The 15,252-nt window shown below is 39.3% G+C and overlaps 1 protein-coding gene and 1 pseudogene across 1 annotated transcript; both read left to right on the top strand.

Moving 5' to 3' along the window:
- Window positions 1-1,727: 1,727 nt before the first annotated feature.
- Window positions 1,728-11,566, top strand: LOC148583691 (uncharacterized). The gene is made up of 2 exons (XM_088510673.1): window positions 1,728-3,415; window positions 11,222-11,566. Exons 1-2 carry the CDS (start codon window positions 3,200-3,202, stop codon window positions 11,564-11,566), a joined length of 561 nt encoding a protein of 186 aa, XP_088366799.1. The 5' UTR covers window positions 1,728-3,199.
- Window positions 11,567-11,611: 45 nt separating this feature from the next.
- LOC148583690 (uncharacterized) lies at window positions 11,612-14,667 on the top strand (annotated as a pseudogene).
- The last annotated feature ends 585 nt before the right edge of the window (window positions 14,668-15,252 follow it).

Below are 15,252 nucleotides of genomic sequence, written 5' to 3'. Positions count from 1 at the left end.
AATAAGTAAGACTTATTATTACTTTGCATATGTATCTTGAATCTTGTACTTAAAAGCTTTTGTGAGTGACTTATAAATCTGAAAATTTGGTAATTGTGACAGAAAATTAAAACCTCTCTAAACTCGCCTGTAATTAAATATAGGTAAGGAGTAACTTGTGATAGTGAATAGAGATGGATAAGAGTTGGATGCAAGGACCTACTCGATGTTTCAATCGATATCTAAAAGGTGTTGAAGAATTCCTTAGAATGGTGTGTCAATGTGTGGATGTAAATGGTATTATGAGGTGTCCATGTCGTGATTGTGCAAATCGATATTTTTCATCATATTGAATTGGTGGAGAGTCATGTTAAGTGCCAAAATATTCTTATTTTAGCCCTTAAACTTTATGTGCTAATTCCTTAAGTGTTGTTAATTTATGCTATTTTAGTTATTTTATGTGTTTTCCATGTTATTGTAGGCTTTTGGAAGAGAAGGAAGTAAATTTGGAAGATTTGGGCTCAAAAAAAGAATTTGGGAAAAGTTGGAGTTCTTGGCAGTGCGATTGATCGCAGGGAACCTGCGATCGAGCGCACTACCATAGAAGAAAAGCAGCGAGTGCAACCATGTGCGATCGTGCGCACACCAAAAGAGTCTCGATCGCAGACATGCGATTGAGCGCACCCATGCAATGGAGACACATCAGAGGCAATCTGACTCCCTTTCCTTCCATATTAGGGTTTTCCAATTCCCACTTGTAATAGGACTAAAACCCTACGAATTTTCTAGGTTTACTAGTGTAACAAGGACTTCTAAAGCCCTATAAATAGACCTCTAAACCTTGAGAATAATGATCCTTGAATAGACACAACATTGGGGAGAGGAATTGGAGGCTACTTCTAGGAGCGGTTTTTGGTTCTTTCTTTCACTTTTCCTTTTCTTTTATTTTAATTATGTATAACTAACTTTTAAGTTGGGCTAGATTGAAGCCCTAATTATGTTTATTTCATATTTTAATATTGGCGTCTTTGTGAAAATCATATTGTGTTGCTTAACTTGATTAATTCATGTTTTATTGAATTCCTCATATGTATGTGAATGGCCATTATATGCATGTGGTATGGATTAGTTAACTAAATCAATTTGGATGATCGAGTCCTGGTTTAATAAGAGTAACTAAAGAAATCCATACCAGGTTCTTGGGTTAATCAACATAGGGAACCGGGGGTAGACACTCATACCCTAGGCCTCATGTGTTTGTCGATTTTCACAGATTTATGCTTTCTTAGAGAAAAACTTAGTAGACACCCACAGTAAATCCTTTAAGTAAGAAAAGAATTAGAGTAGACGCACATGCCTAATTCGTTGCTTAGGGAAATCAATAGCTTAAGAAGTAGACACCCATACCCTTAGGTTGGCAAACATTAAGTATTCATAATATGATTGGATCATTGGCATATTATTATATTATCTAAGTATGATTAGTGATGGATATCAAAGCCCTACCTTTAGCTTTTCATTTATCTTTATATCTTTTTATTTCTTTTTCACAATATCAATTTAGTGAAAAATTGATATTTTTATCAATTCTAAAACAAAATCAACAATCCTCATGGGATCGATCTCGTACAGGCTGCACTATACTATCGTTTGATCTTATGCACTTGCGAGTAAAACGTACAATTATTTGCCTATTAGTTTATGTAGATATTTGCACAACAAGTCACTTGTATGAACATGAAATTGATCGCACATACACTCTATGGATATTTAATGGCGAAGAAGATCCATGTAGTATAAACGTGACTGCCAACTTACACACTGATACAAATGTGAGGATAAAGGAGGTTGATGAGATCGAAGAATTGTTAGGCGATCTTCGAACGGGGACATGTTTTGAAGCCAACATTGGTGAACCCTCTACTACTTCGGGTTTGACAGCTGACAATCACGAACATAGAACCCCTTTCGGTCGATTATGGGAAGATGGCATGGGTGAACTTTATCCAAGCTGTAATAAATTTACAAAAGTAGCTTTCATTTTGAAGATGCTTCATATAAAGACAATTTGCAACATGAGTAACAAGGCATTTGATATGATTATTAAATTGATAAATGAGGCCCTTCCTGATGGAGAGACATTGCCACGCTCGTACCGAGAAGCAAAGCGATCTTGCCGAGACTTGAGTTTTGGTTATGAGTTGATACATGCGTGCAAGAATGATTGTGTGCTTTTGTGGAAGGAACATGCTGATAAAGTAAAATGCCCAACATACAACACTTCAAGATGGAGTTGTGTTAAGGGTAGTGGCAAGAAAATTCCTTAAAAGGTCTTGCGGTATTTTCCAATAAAATCGAGGTTGCAACGATTGTTTATGTCAAAAGATATGGCCAAACATATGAGGTGGCACAAAGATGAACGAAAAGATGACGGCAACACTCCAAGACACCCAGCCGATGGTCTTGCTTGGAAAGAGTTTGATAAAGAACATGATTGGTTTACTTGTGATTTCGGCAACGTGCGACTTAGTTTGGCAAGTGATGGTTTCAACCCATTGGTAATATGAGTACCACATATAGCATATGGCCAGTAGTAGTAATGCCGTACAATTTACCTCCATGGATGTGCATGAAGGATCCAAATATGATACTGTCCTTAATTATCCCTGGTCGCACATCACCTGGAAACAACATTGATGTGTATTTGCGGCCTATAGTTGATGATTTGCATGAATTATGGAATGAAGGTGTAACCACTTATGATTATTTGATTAAAGAGACATTTCAGTTGCATGCAGCATTACTATGGACCATCAACAATTTTCCCGCGTATGGGAACTTGTCTGGGTATTCTACAAAGGGAAAGCTGGCATGTCTGATATGTAACCAGGATACAATGTTTTATAGGCTGAAGTATTGGTATAAAGAGTGTTACATGTGCTATTGTTGGTGGCTTCCTCGAGACCATGTGTGGCGCCAAGGAAGAGATTTGTTCGTTGGTATAGAGGAGCATAGATTGGAACCTGAAGAAATGTCTAGAGATCAACTATTGCAATAACTAATACATGTTGAAAATGTGTAGTTTGGGAAACATAGTGGGAACAAGAGAAAGCGTCACACAAGTGGTGTTGATATAAATGAGTCGAATTGGAGGAAGAAAAGTATTTTCTTTAAGTTACCTTACTGGTCAACATTGAAACTACGACACAATTTAGATGTCATGCACATTGAGAAGAACATATGTGATAGTATCTTGGGTACACTGAAGAATATTCCTGGGAAGACAAAGGACACAGCCAACGTACAAAGAGATTTACGTGAGATTGGTATACGTAAAGAATTGCACTTGCAGACAAATGGTGCCACCACCACGATGCCACTTACGGCGTACACTTTGACAAGAGATGAGAAGAACCGGTTATGTGAGTGGCTGAATGTACAATTACCCACATAATTTAATAGGCAAATAACTGGATGTTTTACCCGCAAGTGCACGAGGTCAACATAGTAGTATAGTGTGCAAATACGGGGTCATTCCCATGAGGACTGCTGAATCTGTCCTTAAAATCAATTCCCAAAGTAAAATAAAACAAGAGATTGGATTTAAATTGATAATGATAAAAATGTAGGGCTTTGATATCCACCACTAATTATATTTAGCTAATATATCAATATGCCAATGTTTTGATCATGTTATGAATATCTAATGTTTGTCAACCTCAGGGCATTGGTGTCTACTCCTTAAGCTATTGATTTCCCTAAGCAACGAATTAGGCATGGGTGTGTACTCTAATTATTTTCTTTCTTAAATGATTTAGCATCGGTGTCTACTAAGTTGTTATTTAAGAAAGCATAAAACTGTCAAAATCGACAAACACATGAGGCCTAGGGCATGGGTGTCTACTCCCAGTTCCCCATATTGATTAACCCAAGAATCCGGTGTGGATATCTTTTGTTACTTATGTTAAACCCAGAACTCGGTCATCCAAATTAATTTAACTAACTAATCCATACCACATGCACATGTTGATTAGGCACACACATATGAGGAATTCATGAAACTAGGTATTAATCAAGTTAGACATCATAACAAGATCATCACAAAGGCGCCAATATTGAATATTAACAAAACATAACTAGGGCATCAATCTAGCCCTACTAAATAAATTAGTTACACATAGAGTTGATGTTAAACATCTTCATAAAATAAAAGAAAAGAAAAGAAAGGAAAAGAATAAACCCGAGACTTGAACTTCAAGAGCTCCTATTCTTCTCCTTACAAAAGCATCATATTCTAGAGGCTTAAGGGTCTATTTATAGGCTTTAGAAGTCCTTGACAAACTAGTAAACCTAGGAATTTCGTAGTGTTTCAAAACCTATTACAATTGGGAGTTGGAAAACCCTAATACGGAAAGAATGACAATCTGGCCGCCACTTGATATGCCTCCTGGGCACGGTTGCGATCGATCGCAACCCGTGTGCGCTCGATCGCAGGTCTGCGATTGAGCCTCTCCTGTTATGCGCTCGATCGCTGGTTGCTTTGTGCTATGTCTTCTCTGATACTGTGGTCAATCGCAGGTAACCTGTGATCGATCGCAGTGTCAAGGGCTCCCATTTTTCCCATCTTCTCTCTTTGAGCCCAAATCATCCAGATTTACTTCATTTGCTTCCAAAAGCCTACGAAAGTATAGAATACACAAAAAAGAATTAAAATGACCTAATTAACTAAAACATTTAAGTTAAGGGTTGAAAATATGAATATTTTAGCACTTAACACACCCCCAAACGTACATATTGCTAGTCCCTTAGCAAGACAAAACTAAAAACAAAAATGAAAAACAGAGAACAAAAAGATAAATCCAGCTTTCGTAGGATGTACGATTGCATTTAGCGTATGCAACAAGCCTTTTAAACCACTAGGAATTCCCTAGAGGACGAGTGAAGTCTCATGAGGGTTTGTCAAGAAATGTTACCCACAAACATCATGCACAGTTCATGTTATCCAAGAAATTAAAGTACCACTTCAAGATTATGATTTCCATTAATTAGCAAGCTTAAAAAGATGAACTTCATCTTCACAATGGATTGGAATCTCAAAGTTCAATAACTTACAAGGACATGCTACAACATAGCAAGTTTGAAAACAGTGTAAGGTGAACTAGTACAAAATTATGAGGCTTCCAATTCTTTCCAACATGTAATGTCTTCATATCTCAAAAGTCATTGAATTCCTTATTAGAATGAACAACAATGGCATATTTCTTTTCTTTTCTTTTCTCTCTCTCTCTCTCTCTTTTTTTTTTTTTTTTTTTCTTTCGTCAGGTTGTGGAATGTTTGGTTTCCTTAAGCTTTCTTGTAGTGAGTGTTAAGTCAATGACTCCTAAACCAGATGGTTTTAGGGCATTAGGTGTATAGACACCCCTAAGGACCTACTAACTTGAGTCAAAAAGGCTACAAAACGAAACTAACCTTGACATTGATCAAATCCAAATTTTTCACCTTTTGGCGTGAACACTCAATGCTTTGAGGCAAGAGGTCCAGTTACTCAATGAAAAGCCTATCAATGATCATTTATTTATTCTTTTTTTTTTCACAAATATGCCAAAGTGTCCATCTAATAAATCATCCAGTTTCATCCAAGATACAGAAACACACATACCAGACCTTATGTCATACCTCACAAATTATGTACTAATATGCTTGAGTGCTTATATCAAACATGTGATTTTTCAACTATCCTGAACAAGTAATCAAACCAACAGATTCACTCATCAGATCATGTATTCAAAATTTTAAGCTCACTGATGAATTCAAGCCATAATTCTTTTAGATCAACCAAAATTTCAAAACAAACATGAACATGCAAATATTTTTTCTTTTTGATTTTTCACAAATAAAAATAAAATAAAACTGGGACAAAGTGTGTGTAAAGTGTCCCCCATACCCCCAAACTTAAATTACACATTGTCCCCAATGTGTGTATAATATGGAAAGAATTTACCTGGGAGATGGACGAACTGTTTGAAATAGCATGGCTCATTGCACATCCCCAAACTTGAATTGAAGCACACTTGTCCCTGCAAAACAAGAAAACACACAAACAAGTAAAAAGAAACAAAACTAAAGATAAATAAATAAAAATTGAACTTAAAACACACTAAACAAAATAAAAGGATAAACTATGGGGTGCCTCCCATGAGTGCGAAGTTTTATGTCTGAAGCCAGATGGTGGTTCCCGCTTAGTGCTATCCAGAAGTAGATGCTCCAAAAAGTGGTGGTAAACGGCTAAGTATGGTCCGCATCAATTCTTCCATGGTAGCTAGTTATTGATCCATCAGTGCTTTATCTTCTCGAGCTTCCCTTCTTTGATCGGCTAATTCTCTTTGAAGGCCCGCCATCTCTTCACTAAGGGAGCAGCACTGTGCGGCTTGAAAAAAGATTGGGGAGGCCTCCTCCTCTGCTGCTACCGGCTCAGCTGCCGGTTCATCTTCAGCCATTGGCTCGGCCTCACTCTCTTCGTCACCAGCTGCTGGTGCTGGGGGTACCCGGGGCATATGAGAGCAGCTCTTGTTCCAAAGGCGAATGCCAAATATCGGAGTAGTAGTAACTGGCTCGTCTGCTGCGGTGCCCTTGATGCCCTTTTTAAGAAGAATATACGTGATTAGGTGTGGGAAAGGCAACCCCCATGAATAACTGGACTCTGCTCCACCAATGTGTACTCCATTCCAAAATTTATGTATTTGGTTCCAAATAATGTCGGGAATGGAGTACCAGGCATCCTTGTGGAAGGCGTAGAGGGTCTGTAGAAATTGATCACGCCTCTGAGTTTCGTGTCCTAAGGGGAAGGCATTGCGATGCAGGATGGAGTCCACAAACCAAGGCCTTTTAGGTAGCTTGGATCGGCTGCTGGCATTATGGTGGGCATCTGGATATTGCCCTTGGCACATGTCTTCAAGATTTCTGCCACATAGAATCGGGGCAGTTGCTCGGCAAGATGTGCGGCTCCTGGAGGGTGCTCATCATTGCATTGAAGGGCTGCTGCAATGTCGGCCCTTGTCACGTCAATGGCTTAGCCGTGCACCTTGGAAGAGAGAGCAGCCAAATTGTTGCAGTCATAGGAACGGTTGGCATAGAATTCAACTACCAACCTCCGGTTGGCGGTGGAGGTGACCAGTTTGAACAGCTTCTTGAGCCCCCTTCACTAGAACTAGGCGATGTCCATTGAGTCGCCGCAAGATTTTGGAAGTCTTCGCGAAAGGCGAAGCAGGTCTCAAACAACAGCTCCCACTCTTCAAAAGTGGGCGGGGGAGAAATAGCTTCACCCTCGGACCCCCGGGATGATGAAGCACGGGTTCTTGGCATGTTGAGTTTGATTGGGAACTTTTATCGAATAGTTGGTGTGCACTGTAGATGGCCAACTTTGCAACACAAGGAAAACACTGTTCAAAACCCCCTACAAAACACAAAAATCCAACACAGAGCGACAATGTGGGTGGATAGACACCCACAATGTGCTAAAAATTGAAAAGAAAAGTGAAGGTGGGGGGGGGGGGGGGTCGGAGTTGGGTTGTCGATGGGAAGTAATGTGTGAGATGTGATGAGGGTGATGGCCGTGGGGTAGAATGGGGCCGTGCAAGTGCTAGTGTGGTGGTGTGGAGGTGGTTGAAGTGGTGGAAAATGGTGGAGGTGTGTTAGTAGAGGAGGTGGCGGAAGTTGGGTGTTTTGGGGAACTTGTATGACGCCGTAAAGGTGTGAGGAGGAATAGGAGGAAAGTGACCTAAAATAGGTCACGTGCCCTGCTGTCCGAGTGCACTCGATCACACACATGGTGCGCTCGATCGCATTCGGGCAAAGGTGTGCGTGTGTGGGTGATGTGCACTCGATCGCACCCAAGGTGCGTTCGATTGCACTTACAGAATGTTAAGGCCATCATTCGGTTACTACGCTCGATCGTATACTTGATGCGATCGATCGTAGTAACAGAAAGTAAAAAAAAAAAATTTGAATGCATAATGTTCAACAATGAAAAAGTAAGACACGTGTAAATTAAAGAAATTGATATGATGAAAATCAAGAGAAAAAAATGTACCGCCTTCAATGGCCTCAGTACCACTATTTTGAGTAGATGTGTTTGAGCTCCTGGATTGCTCAAACGCTTATACTTGTGACTGCAATGTCTCTAGTGTGAAGAGCTGCACTTGAGCTCTACAAACTGTGGCTCAAGTGCCCTTGGTGGTGCAGGAACAGGACCTCTGAGAACTGTGGTTGCTTTCAGCTGCTGGTGAGTCCCTGGGTTAGGCATTGTTTAAGCTGAAAATTCTCCCTGCTTCCTCTCACTTAGCTCCTTTGCCATCTGACCCATTTGCACTTCCAGTCTTTGAATGGCTTGATCAGTCTTTGTATTGAATTGTTTTTGATCAGCCATGAATTACTGTTATGAGGTCACCAGGTTGTGTATCATATTCTTTAGTTAGTTCAACTTTGACTCTTGAGTTGGTTGGCTTCCTTGTTGGGGCCCCTTCTGCTGTCCTTGATTATTACTCCAAGAGAAATTTGAATGGTTGCGCCATCCTGGATTGTAAGTGTTGGAGTATGGATTGTTCTTGTGGGGTAATTATTTTGTCCCACATAATTCACCTCTTCTTGCTTTGCAAATGAATATGAGGGACACGTCTCAGTAGTGTGATCTAGATGGGAACAAATAGCACATACCTGGATTGGTGTGCCCTGTTGCAGAGGTGAGATTTTCTGAGCAGTCATGGCCTTGACAATCATGTCCAACTTCTTTTCCATAGCGGCCATCTGATTGGGAGATCCCCCATTGAGGTTTACTTCATACATGCCCTTGCTTTTGACTCCTCTCCTTCCTCTAGAGCAGAATTGCTGGGAATGCTCACTTAATGTTCCAAACAGCTCCATTGCTTCCTCACTACTTTTCTCCATAAGTGTTCCTCCACAAGCTGAATCAACCATCCCTTTGTTAGTATCATCTAAACCTTCATAGAAAATTTGTACCTGATCATCTTGAGGGATGTTGTGATGTGGGCACTTTAGAAGCAAAGAATTAAAGTGATCCCATGCCTCGAAGAACAGATCTCCATCTCATTGTTGGAACATTTGAAGTTCCCTTTTAAGTTGTCTTGTCTTCTGAGCTGGAAAAAACTTCTTCAGAAACTTGGTGGCTAATTCTTCCCAAGTATGGATAGAATCTGCAGGCAAAGAATTATACCACAGTTTAGCATTATCTTTCAAAGAGAAAGGAAAGAGGACTAACCTGAGTCTCTCTGGAGTTAGGCCTTGGACATGCTGCAACTTGGGATCCTCAATAGCTGTGCCTCAGAAGTGAGTCAATGCATTAAGGATTTGAGGAGAAATATAATAGCTGCCTTCCAATTCCGGTTGATATGCTATGCGTGAGGGTTGCTGAAGGTTTGCTGGAACGAATGCCTGCTTCATCAATCTCCGCACCGGTCGTGGATTTGCCACTAATGGTCTTGGCCCAATTGGTTCTCTTGCAAATTTTCCATCTCAATTTCTTCCTCTTCTTCTTTGTCTCTAGGTCATTGTCGAATTCTCCGCTCAATTTCAGCATCGAGTGGAATGACGGTTGACTCTTCAGATCGACGACCTTGCATCAATTGAATTGCTTTTTCAGTCAGGCAGATTCAGTGTTGCTAGTCTGGATGCTCCCTGGAATTGCGTTCGATCGCAGGTTGGTGTGTTCAATCTCACTGCGCTCGATCGCACTTGGCTGACGTTCGATCGCAATCACAGAATGCTAGTCCGCAACCTGAAACAGAAAACAAAAAAACTTAAGAATCAATAGAAAATATTTTTGACAAAAAAAAGATTTAAAATTAAAGATTAAAATAACTCAACTAAAGGAAAATAATTTTAAACAAAATTCGCCGCAATCCCCGGCAACGGCACCAAAAACTTGTTGTTCCACAATTACCCACCTAATTTAATAGGCAAATAACTGGATGTTTTACTCGCAAGTGCACGAGGTCAATATAGTAGTATAGTGTGCAAATACGAGTAAAATAAAACAAGAGATTGGATTTAAATTGATAATGATAAAAAGTTAGGGCTTTGATATCCACCACTAATTATATTTAGCTAATACATCAATATGCCAATGTTTTGATCATGTTATGAATATCTAATGTTTGTCAACCTAAAGGCATTGGTGTCTACTCCTTAAGCTATTGATTTCCCTAAGCAACGAATTAGACATGGGTGTCTACTCTAATTCTTTTATTTCTTAAAGGATTTAGCATAGGTGTCTACTAAGTTGTTCTTTAAGAAAGCACAAAACTGTGGAAATCGACAAATACATGAGGCCTAGGGCATGAGTGTCTACTCCCGGTTCCCCATGTTGATTAACCCAAGAATCCGGTGTGGATATCTTTTGTTACTTATGTTCAACCCAGGACTCGATCATCCAAATTGATTTAACTAACTAGTCCATACTACATGCACATGTTGATCAGGCACACATATATGAGGAATTCATGAAACTAAGTATTAATCAAGTTAGACATCATAACAAGATCATCACAAAGGCGCCAATTGAATATTAACAAAACATAACTAGGGCTTCATTCTAGCCCTACTAAATAAATTAGTTACACATTGAGTTGATGTTAAACATCTTCATAAAATAAAAGAAAAGAAAAGAAAGGAAAAGAATAAACTCGAGCCTTGAACTTGAAGAGCTCCTATTCTTCTCCTTACAAAAGCATCCTAATCTATAGGCTTAAGGGTCTATTTATAGGCTTTAGAAGTCCTTGACAAACTAGTAAACCTAGGAATTTTGTAGGGTTTCAAAATCAATTACAATTGAGAGTTGGAAAACCCTAATATGGAAAGAATGACAATCTGGCCGCCACTTGATATGTCTCCTGCGTACGGCTGCGATTGATCGCAACCTGTGTGCGCTCAATCGGAGGTCTGCGATTGAGCCTCTCCTGTTATGTGCTTGATCGCTGGTTGCCTGCTTCGTGCTGTGTCTTCTCTGGTACTACACTCGATCGCAGGTAACCTGTGATCGATCGTAGTGCTAGGGGCTCCCATTTTTTCCATCTTCTCTCTTTGAGCCCAAATCTTTCAGATTTACTTCATTTGTTTCCAAAAGCCTACAAAAGTATGGAAAACACAAAAATGAATTAAAATGACCTAATTAAGTAAAACCAAAGGATTAAAACATGTAAGTTAAGGGATGAAAATATGAATATTTTAGCACTTAACGTTGAAATGTGTGAAATTTCCTGACGGGTATGCGTCTAACATTGGTCGATGTGTAAACATGCTTCCTGGCAGGATATCAGGAATGAAAAGCCACGATTGTCATGTCTTCTTACAGTGCTTACTTCCTGTTGCAATTCGTGGAAAATTAACGTCTGAAATAAAAACAATATTGATTGAGATGGGTAATTTTTTTAAGCAGTTGTGTGCACGAACATTAAAAGTAGATATTTTGAAGCAAATGAAGGTTGACATTGTCGTCATTCTATGCAAGATGGAACAAATATTTCCACCAGCATTTTTTGATGTTATGGTCCATCTAGCGATTCATTTACCTTGAGAGGCTGAGCTTGGGGGACCAGTACAAAACCGTTGGATGTATCCAATGGAAAGGACGCTTGGTAAACATAAGAGGAGTGTGCGGAACAAAGCACGACCGGAGGGTTCAATTACTGAGGCTTATTTAGTTGATGAGTGTTTGACGTTTTGCTCCATGTATCTTTGTGGGATTGAGACAAGATGGAACCGTGAAGAGCGAAATGTTGATGGCTGTCTAGAAGAAACGAAACAAGGCCTTGATGGGTTCTCTTAACGAGTTCGACCGTTGGGTGCGGAAAAATATGTGACACTTGATGAGAACATTTTTGCAAGGGCTCGATGGTATGTGCTTAGCCACTGTAATGAAACGGCTTCATACTTCTAGTAAGTGTATAATTGTGGGTTCCTTACGTTATGTTTATTCATGACACTAGATGATTACTAACAACATGCACTTTTAATGCAGTGAAGACTATCAGATGATCAAAAGGGAAGGTGGCTATGACATTGAGAAGAAGCATGAGGCCACATTTGAGCGTTAGTTTCAAGATAATATATATAGTGGTGGGTGTAGTGCAGAAAATGTCCCAGAACAATTATATCATCTTTCACTTGGGCCTGATCATCAAGTTAGATCGTATAGAGGTTGCATTGTGAATGGGATAAGGTTCCACTCAAAAGAATGTGCAGAAACTCGTACTACCCAAAACAGTGGAATTGTTATTAAAGGTCGGTACAACACGTCAAACGATGAGTACTATGGTGAGCTGAAGAACATTTTTGAGTTATGTTACTCGCCAAAATTGGGTGTATCTATTTGAGTGCGATTGGTGAGACACTGTGAGTAATACGCTGGGAATAAGAAAGGAACAAGGTTTTACAATTGTGAATACTTCTCGTAAATGGTATGAGTTGACCAATAGAAACACATACTATAATCCAACAGTGGTAGGGGAAGATAGTGAGAATGATGACCAAATAACCAACAATGAGGTATATTAGGAAAATAAATGTGCTGGGGGTAATATTGCCATTATTGAAAACTCTACTATGTTACGTAGAGATGATTTGACAATACCTATTGATGAATTATATGTGCAACTTGATGCAAGCATGTTCATTAACGATAACCTTTTGATTGAGGAGCATAATACTAACTCCGATAATGAAGAAGAGTTAAGTAGCAACTATGATACAGAATCTGAACACACAGAGAACTCTGAACACAAACAGTCATCCTGAAGCAACAGTGATACAGACTATGAGACAGAATGACCAAGTACGAATTGGATTAACATATTGTATGAAGCATTGCAATTAATATTATTTTTTTTGTTTTTTGGTTTTTTGTTTTTCTTTCTTTAAAAATTGCCCACTTATGTACAATTAACTAAATTAAGTATATGAACAATTTTTTTTGTCCAAACCATTTAACATGCAATATTATGGTTATATGATTGATCCGCATTTGTCTTGTGTTGTTTGTAGATCTATCATAGCAACTAGAATTGGTGATAGGCCAAAGCCAAGGTCGTGGCCGAGTTCGAGGCCAAGGTCGAGGCCTATGTCATGTCGAGGATCTTGACAAGCCGACTCTAGTTGATGCAATTGATGATATGGACATGCTATCAATAGTGCCCCCCAACTCAATGGAGGCCCATCATTCCGAAAAGTCGTCTGCTCACATACACTCATTGGGAGTTGCACCCACCTCAAGCTGTAAGTGAATATACGGTCTTTTGCTTATTACTTTGTTGCGTACACTTTGCAAACCACTTCACTAGATACAACTAACTACGTTTCAATATTTTGATTAATAACTAGCACGTCCATTAGACGGCCAAGGGGTAAGAACAAGAATTTGAGGGTCAATGCTATGATAAATAAGGATGGTCCGATTACTTTGGAATTCGATGATAAGTATCGAGTACCTGTGGGCGAAAATGCTGAGGCATGGTCAAGGATAATTTCTAAGATTGTGTATGATCATTGCGACCTCCATTATGATAGTTGGAGCAAGGTCCCGGATGTAATGGTGAAGAACTTGGAAGAACGTGTGAAGGTATAAATCTCATTTTGTATGTGTATTATGTCGCTACAAATAATGTGACAAACGTTTGACCATTATTTTCGTAATTACTATGTCTCAGGGTAAGTTTGCTTTGGATATGGAGCTAAAGAAGCACAGGGATGCCTTAAAGTATCAATTACGTCTGAGCTATAGGAGACATCACTCCAATTTGCACATAGATCACTACAGGATTTATTTCGAAAATGTGGACGACCGGGATTTGGCAGCGGTGGCCAATGCTAAACTTCAGGCGAGGGCCAATGTTCCAAAAAGGTATTTCTCCGGGACAATGGCCTGCTCTATGTGATTCATTCGAAACTGACTCGTGGAAGGTAAATATATCTTATTCAAATAAATAGTCAATTATTATTTCTAAGATTTGTATTCAGCTATAAAAAAATGAAATGAATATGTTTGATTGAATTTTTGCAGAAAAAATCTGAGCGAAATAAGAAAAATAGAGCAGAGATGCAAACAAATCATACCGCTGGCACCTCGTCATTCGTCAATGTTATTCATAAAAAGGTTAGAATATATAGTGTTAAGGTTTTATAGTAATGTTCTTCAGTGTAGCAGTTAATTAGGTGTATTATGTGCAAGCAAAGATTACTAAGGCCATACCGAATCCCATAGAAATCTACAAAAGAAACACATGTTAGAAAAAAGAATAGGAAATTTGTAAGTGAGTACACTAAGAGTAAATATGTAAGTGAATGAAATGAGTACTCATGATGAATATGTCTAATGAACTTGCATGACTTATTTAGTTGAGGTTTATATGGCTTGTGCAGAATGAAATGGAATCAATAGCAGCAAACTCCGACAATGTTAATATCAGCCAAGAAGGCATTGTCTTAAAGGTGCTAGGTGGACACCGCTCAGGACATGTTAGAGGAAAGGGTTATGGTGCCATACCTATCCGGTCAAATTCCTCATCAACACACAACCATGATGAATGCTTGGCTAAACAGCTAGAAACTGAAAAGAAACTAGCTGAATCACTAGAGAAATGTGAAAAGTTGGAGGAATCACAAGCTGCGATGCAGTGTTAAGTGCTAAAATATTCATATTTTCAGCCCTTAACTTGCATATTTTAATCCTTTGGTTTTAGTTAATTAGGTCATTTTAATTCATTTTTGTGTTTTCCACACTTTTGTAGGCTTTTGGAAGAAAAGGAAGTAAATCTGGAAGATTTGGGCTCAAAAAGAGAAGATGGGAAAAATCGGAGCCCTTGACACTGTGATCGATCACAGGTTCCCTGCGATCAAGCGCAATACCAGAGAAGACGAAGCACAAATTAGGCCATGAGTGCTCGAGCGCACAACAGAAGAGGCTCGATCGCAGACCTGCGATCGAGCGTACACGGGTTGCGATCGATCGCACCCGTGCGCAGGAGGCACCTCAAAGCTGCGGCCATGATGCTAATATCTCCATATTAGGGTTTTCCAACTCCCACTTGTAAAAGGTTTGAAACCCTATGAAATTCCTAGGTTTACTAGTTTGTCAAAAACTTCTAAAGCCTATAAATAGACCCTTAAATCTCTAGAATAAGGAGGCAGGTAAGGAGAAGAATTGGAGCTCTTCAAGTTCAAACTTTCGGGTTTATTCTTTTCCTTTTTCTTTTATTTATTAAAAAT

This window comes from Corylus avellana, chromosome 9 (assembly GCF_965113065.1).
Source record: "Corylus avellana chromosome 9, dhCorAvel1.hap1.2, whole genome shotgun sequence".
In the NCBI taxonomy this organism is placed as follows: domain Eukaryota; kingdom Viridiplantae; phylum Streptophyta; class Magnoliopsida; order Fagales; family Betulaceae; genus Corylus; species Corylus avellana.
Note: the sequence above shows the minus strand (reverse complement) of the source record. Positions and strands in the feature narration are given on the sequence as shown.

What these genes read in the sequence shown, in the direction of transcription:
- LOC148583691 (XM_088510673.1), top strand. Translation starts at nt 3,200, where the DNA reads ATGCACATTGAGAAGAACATATGTGATAGTATCTTGGGTACACTGAAG. An exon ending in GGTTATGTGAGTGGCTGAAT is followed by an intron (nt 3,416 to 11,221) that starts GTACAATTACCC and finishes TGAATATTTTAG; the next exon opens with CACTTAACGTTGAAATGTGT.